Genomic DNA, 6443 nt, shown 5'->3' with positions numbered 1-6443 from the left:
AGAATTGTTCCCAGCAGCATAAATTTAGCAGACACTTTTTCACAAAAACACAACTTTATTTCCACGCATGCCATTCATGCACTGCCACTAGAGTACGCATGGCTTTACTCTCCGCCCTTTCTTTTCGTCTTCCTTTTGGTTCATCCCTTTCAAAAAAAAGTGGACACGAGTGAGGCAATAAAATCGCACCACACTTTTCGTCAAAAAAGCAGCATGCTTTGCGCAACCAATTTGTTGCGTCTCGCCTATCCCCTTCATCATCTCAACGGCCGATTTGGCATGAAGACGTGATGTGCTCAAGAAGCGAGTGATTTTGTTCTCAAGGGATAATATCAGGTTATAGAAGGAATTCGACGGATACAAAAGTCCTCCGAGATCCCACAGCTTGCTTGCCTGGGCTGGGAGATTTCCTGGCACATTTTCTTTAGAAGCAAGGCAGGCGTTCTTGCAATCATCACAATTACTACGAGGTACACGCTTTCTTGCGACATAACCTGCGACATAATACACAAGGCGGGCGTCACTTCGCTCAACAGTGTATGACGCATGATCTACAGACACTTCTAGCACGTCAGATGAAAGTCTTTCGTTGTCTTCGTTGTGATCTTCCACCTCGTGCAGCATTTCTTCCAGAGAGAGAAGAGATTCCACCACTCCGTCAGCTACATTGCCACCCTTCGGACTCTTTGCCAGGCTATAGAAGCTGAGGCATCTATAAATAAACAATGCATATTTTACTCACAACAGCAGTCAAACATAATCAGATGCGTAACAAGTTTATACGACATGCAACATAAGGCGTAAAATTTGATAATAAAATACCTCGTGATAACAACAAACTGTGCAGGGGTTGGGTGATCATTGCCACCACCTGCCTGCCGCACGATTCCGAAACAGCGCTCAAGGCAGTCTTGGCTTAGGCGAGCCGTCATGAGATACTTGAAATGTACTTCCTCACACAGGTACTCCAGGAGGTGCTTCGTACTTTTCAACGTCACACGCAAACCCACTGCGGTACTTTTGCTTAGAAAGCCAAGTCCTCTTGCGTGAGCTTCCCACAAATCGAGGAACTTTAGTGCCTGGTCAAGCACAGCTTCCTTTCGGCTGTGAAGCCTGAAATAATGTTTATGTATGAAGCGTAGAAACTTTGTCTGGACTAATTATCGACAGGGTAAATATTTCACTCTTACCGTAAAGCTTCTGCTGGAAACCTGGATGTCATCACCTCGATTAGTTCCGCCATGAGACCAATAACGAGTCTTGTTGGCTCAACATTTGTGTATTGCTCCTCGATCTGATCTTTGTAAAAATCTAAGCACCGAGTCACTTGGGCACTGAAAACATGAAATGTTAAGTCCACACGCATTTTCTCGAATCCATTTGGAAAGATATGTGATCGAGTCAGCTTTGGTGCCACTTTCAAGGTGATGGCACTGCTGTCAAGTTTCCACATGGTTGACACATGATCCCAGTGGGCCTGTAAAATTTCCACATTGCATCAGGAACTGTTAAGGATTCAAATTAGCATTGAGAAGTACGCATTATGCATAAAAATTCCACAGAAATATTAGAGCCAACTTGCCCTTCCGTTGTGGGTGTTGAAGCCCTGCTTCATCATTGTGTTTCTCACGCACTTCATGAGGTGAGGGAAGTCCGATATAAAGTACAAAAATCGGTGTTTGTTGCACGGATGAACAACTCTGCACTGAATGTCATTGAGGGTGGCGCGTATCCCCAGGATGTTCCACATAGATCTGTTCCAGGGCGCACCATCACAGCAAATGTAATCCACGTAGAGGCCGGCTTGCTCACACAAAATTGTAGCTTCTACCAAAAGTTTTGTCAACAGCCTGGCTTTTACGTTCCCGCTGGATGAAAACACACCTGAAGAGAAATAGAGCATTACAAAACGCTTCGGCATATGTGCCTTAACAGTGCAAAAAATATATTACCAATGATTTGTGTCCATTTCCCCACAAATGGTTGGAACATTATGACAAGCCCATGGTCAGCTTTGCGGTGTCTTTCATTGGCATCGGTAAACTTGCCGAGGTCGACAAAGCCTTCAATATTGCTGGACGACTGCAAGTCCAGATGAGCAGAGAGTTTCATTTCATCCACTACTATGCCCCCATGCCTCTCCATTTCATCCATGTCTTTAACTTTTTTCTTCAGACAGCTCAGGAGTTTGGTATTAAACCATAAGCAGCAGCGAATCCCTGTAGATAAAAACATTAGGAACCATCTCTATACTGCACACCATATGCAATCACATACCTTGATGTATTTTTGAAGGCAAGCACGGCTTGGCAGGACAAGAATTCTGTGTGCTCTAAGATGCTCATACAGTCGTGCACTTTTCATTCTGAGGATGATGCACTCAAGGAGCCATTCTTTATTGTAGTTATATCCGCGCAAGGACCTTCGTTTGGCAGCGTCAAAACAAGCCTGCACCGCAGCCCGTTGCTTTTTTGGAAGAAGTTTCAGCTGAAATAATTAAGAAGCTATTAGTAATGAATCTATAACAACTTAATGGGACAGTGTACCTTTTCCTCTAACACAGATGCAATGATTTGTGAAGTCTTTTCTCGCATCTTCTTCAGGGCATCCTGCAAGGTAAGCAGCTTCATTTTCTTTTTCTTCAACGTACGAACAGCCCATTTCAGTCGTTGTGCAGCTGTTCTTGCAAGTGGCCGCTTAGTCTTTTTTTTTTTTAGACGGAGCAGACGAGCCTTCAGAAGGTTTCTGCATTTTCTGCAGGCAGTACAACGTCCAGATGAGCCATCTGTAAAGTGTACCATAATCGGTGGATAAGTCTAACCAAAGCAGGGACAGGTATCTACAGGCTCAAATAAAATATTTTAGGCAGGGTTTGCGCAACTGCGATATCTCATAATACCTTGTAGCGAAATCGATGAGGAACCATCGCAAGAAAGGGAGAAGACACGATTTTGAGATAGCTTCGCCTTGCTTTCCAAATTCAGTGGTTGGAACTCTTCCATTGTCCCAATTCCTACGCAGGGTGTCAATGTGTCTGCATACTTGAGAAGATCCTGTGCTTGGCTCACTGTCTGACAGCCACTTTTTTTGAATAGGAACCCGTTCAGAAAGATGCTGCACTGAGCAGCTGCTCCTTCCTCAGCTTCAAACAACACTATCTTGTTGTGAATAACAGGAGGTGTTAAATCTCTGTCCAATTTAGCGGTCTGGTAGCATAATGCATTCGTTTGCTCGAACTTCTGCATCGACCACAACTCGCTAGGACGGTGAAGCATAGCACTTAAGGAATGCAGCTGTTCGGTCAACATGACGTTCTGTTCTGAAACGATCACGTCATGGTCAATCGCTGAGCCTTCTTCGACATTGTCGTGGTTCACACTAATTCTTTTACTCGAAACAGCACTTTCAGCCACGCTTTTCCGTCTCTTTCTCTCCTTGGGCAGAGCTTTCGTCAAGTATTTAGGCAAATTAGGAAAAATCGTCGGCACGGCGTCATTTGTTAAGGTCGGCACAGCGCGCGGCATGTATACATCTTCACCATTAATCCTATGTTTGAACGTACGCACGACAAATCTGTGAAAAAGAAAAGAGAAAAGGACAGCCAATTGGTTATGTTGCAATGCAGCATGTGACACGTGGAACGCAAGTAAGCAAAATTGGTCTCTTGCTCGGGTGTGCGAACACCGTGCCTTCTATTTTTTGTACATACCTTGGGTCGAAGTGCTTCTCGCACACTGCGGAGTTCTCGTCAAGCTGTTTGTCCGCTCTTGGAATAGCACGAATCCATTTGTCGAACAGCACACTACACGTGGGAGCTCGGAAAAGGGAAACTTTCTCTCCTGAAGAATTATAATATCCAGTGTTGCAGCCAGGCACAAAGCACCAACGTTGCGTCTTCTTTTTTGTCGTTGACATCTTCGGACATTTCAGAGAGACTCAACGCAATCACCGATCGACGACATACTTGTAAGACAGTGCGACTGCTAACGAAAAAAATTATGGCGCGACTGAAGCAAACCCAGCGAAGTGCGCCGCTCACTACCCGCGCCGCTGCCATCAGCGCCCCTAGCGGCATCGGCGCGCCGAAGGACCCTCTCCGCCAAGCGAAAGGCGCCCCGCTCATCACACCTCCCCATTCTAGCCACCCTAACGTTGGTGTCAGCGTGCTGTGGTAATGTTACTCTAGTCTCTAGTGCTCTACTATCTACATAGGCGACCGTACGAAGTCAGTCGCAGCCGTCTGCGCAATCAAATGCAGCCAATAGTCGCCGTGTGTTGTGTTGTGGTGCGTGTTATGACTCGTCGCTCCTGCGACTGACCACACACGTGCAACCGGTATTACTTAAAATTATCGAAATGTTGGCGTTGTTAAGGAATTTGTCACTTGTGTGGCGGCCGCCGGCGAGAATCACTTCGCAGATGACTCTCTGTTCGATACCTTCGAAGCTCCTAGGCGGCGAGTACGACATGGCCATGTCCGTTGAGACGAACGACATGAGAGCGCTCTACTTGGATGCCCAAGCGACCACGCCCCTGGACCCACGCGTTCTTGACGCTATGTTGCCGTACTTTATCAACAACTACGGAAATCCGCACTCTCGTACACACGCGTACGGCTGGGAAAGTGAGGCGGCCGTCGAAAAGGCGAGAGGCCAAGTCGCGGCTCTCATCGGCGCGCAGCCCAAAGAGATCATATTCACCAGCGGCGCCACTGAATCAAACAACATAAGCATAAAGGGCGTCAGTCGTTTCTACGCCGAGAAAAAGAAGCACATCGTGACGACGCAGACGGAGCACAAGTGCGTGCTCGACTCCTGCCGCGCCATGGAGGCCGAAGGCTTCGACGTCACCTACCTGCCGGTGAACCGCAACGGCCTCGTGGACGTCAAGCAGCTCGAAGACGCCATCCGACCGGACACGGCACTCGTGTCGGTGATGACGGTCAACAACGAGATCGGCGTCACGCAGCCGATCGCCGAGATCGGCGCTGTCTGCCGGAAGCACAGGGTCTTCTTCCACACGGACGCCGCTCAAGCCGTTGGGAAGATCCGGGTCGACGTCGAAGACATGATGGTAGACCTCATGTCCATCAGCGGCCACAAGATATACGGCCCCAAGGGAGTCGGCGCCCTCTACCTGCGCCGCAGACCTCGCGTTCGCGTCGAAGCGCTGCAGAGCGGCGGGGGCCAGGAACGGGGCATCCGAAGCGGCACCGTGCCGACGCCGCTCGCCGTCGGGCTGGGAGCCGCTTGCGAGATCGCCGTAGACGAGATGGAGTACGACCACCGGCACGTGAGCCGGCTCTCCGACCTATTAGTCGCACTCATCACCAGCGAGCTGACGCACGTCGTGCGAAACGGCGATCCTCAGCGCTCGTACCCAGGCTGCGTGAACCTGTCCTTCGCCTGCGTCGAAGGCGAGAGCCTTCTTATGGCTATGAAGGACGTGGCGCTGTCATCCGGTTCGGCCTGCACTTCGGCGTCGTTAGAGCCGTCGTACGTGCTACGAGCCATCGGAGCTGACGAGGACTTGGCGCACTCGTCGATACGCTTCGGCCTGGGCCGCTTCACGTCCGAGGAAGAAGTGGTCTACACTGCGCGCAAGTGCATCAAGGAGGTCAAGAAACTGCGCGAGATGAGCCCACTCTGGGAGATGGTCCAGGAAGGCGTTGACCTAAAGTCGATCCAGTGGACGCAGCACTGAGACGCCTGCGCTTCTTTGGACTGAGGTGGAAGCTTCAGAAAGAGCAAAATTAGGCGGACATGCATTGAAGACGTAGAAATGTGCTATGGTAACGTGTGACGCCACTTGCTCATTCAGCAAGGCCTGTAATGTGAATAGTGGTGGTCTTGAAGTGCTCTACAGGGTGGTCCCCTAGTTTACTGTGGACTTGCCGAGTCTTGTTACTGAAGTAGCCACCAGTGACATTGTTAGGGATCTCTGTATAGCAGTATCTCCTGTTGCCATAGGCCTGCAATGCTGTATTGCAACTGTATGCATTAGATGCACAGCCTGGCTGCAAAACTAGTATGTACAAAGCAGCTACAAGAACTGTGTGTTAAACAAAGGATTAAAATGTGTAGTGCTCTTCCCATCAGATCTGTTCTTGAGTGTAAGAGCGGGAAAATGCACAACATTGTATCGCATTACGTAGCCACTACTGGTAATTTTTTCAATCTTATTTGAGAACCACAGAAACAGTTGAAGTACCAGAGTATCATACGATACACACTTAAATGAAAAGGCTCTTTGCAAAAACATGACATGAATATTTAAAGCACTATAGCTCTTTCTGGAAGTGCACTTAAGCAAGCCTGTCTTACAGATGTAATGCTCCACTTACCAGAGCAAACAGCTGCCCACTCAGTACAGGTTTAGCTATATGCGCAAGCTTCAGTATTCTAGAAAGGCAAATTTTCTATGGTATTTGAACGTAGGCTGTG

At 48.5% G+C, this 6443-nt stretch overlaps 2 protein-coding genes across 3 annotated transcripts; one reads left to right on the top strand and one right to left on the bottom strand.

Moving 5' to 3' along the window:
* Positions 1–2199: 2199 nt before the first annotated feature.
* On the bottom strand, positions 2200–4140 carry LOC142796157 (uncharacterized). 2 transcript variants are annotated; one of them, XM_075886238.1, is made up of 4 exons: positions 3710–4140; positions 2900–3573; positions 2547–2785; positions 2200–2487 (listed from the first exon to the last, which is right to left on the bottom strand). In XM_075886238.1, exons 1-4 carry the CDS (start codon positions 3913–3915, stop codon positions 2248–2250), a joined length of 1359 nt encoding a protein of 452 aa, XP_075742353.1. In that variant the 5' UTR covers positions 3916–4140; the 3' UTR covers positions 2200–2247. The 2 variants fall into 2 exon arrangements, with proteins under 2 accessions (XP_075742353.1, XP_075742354.1); XM_075886239.1 differs by having other exon boundaries at positions 2358–2785.
* Positions 4141–4219: 79 nt separating this feature from the next.
* LOC142796158 (cysteine desulfurase-like) lies at positions 4220–6094 on the top strand. The gene has a single exon (XM_075886240.1). It carries the CDS (start codon positions 4357–4359, stop codon positions 5701–5703), a length of 1347 nt encoding a protein of 448 aa, XP_075742355.1. The 5' UTR covers positions 4220–4356; the 3' UTR covers positions 5704–6094.
* Positions 6095–6443: the final 349 nt, after the last annotated feature.

This window comes from Rhipicephalus microplus, unplaced genomic scaffold, assembly GCF_043290135.1.
Source record: "Rhipicephalus microplus isolate Deutch F79 unplaced genomic scaffold, USDA_Rmic scaffold_1237, whole genome shotgun sequence".
Lineage (NCBI taxonomy): Eukaryota > Metazoa > Arthropoda > Arachnida > Ixodida > Ixodidae > Rhipicephalus > Rhipicephalus microplus.
The sequence above is the reverse complement of the archived record's forward strand: the minus strand, read 5'-3'. Positions and strand labels throughout refer to the sequence as shown.

Bases quoted from the DNA above. Each gene is read 5' to 3' on its own strand.
- LOC142796157 (XM_075886238.1), bottom strand. From the start codon at position 3,915: ATGTCAACGACAAAAAAGAAGACGCAACGTTGGTGCTTTGTGCCTGGC. The intron at 3,574-3,709 runs GTATGTACAAAA...TCTTTTTCACAG, and splicing joins GAGAAGCACTTCGACCCAAG to ATTTGTCGTGCGTACGTTCA. The intron at 2,786-2,899 runs GTATTATGAGAT...TACACTTTACAG, and splicing joins CTCATCGATTTCGCTACAAG to ATGGCTCATCTGGACGTTGT.
- LOC142796158 (XM_075886240.1), top strand. From the start codon at position 4,357: ATGTTGGCGTTGTTAAGGAATTTGTCACTTGTGTGGCGGCCGCCGGCG.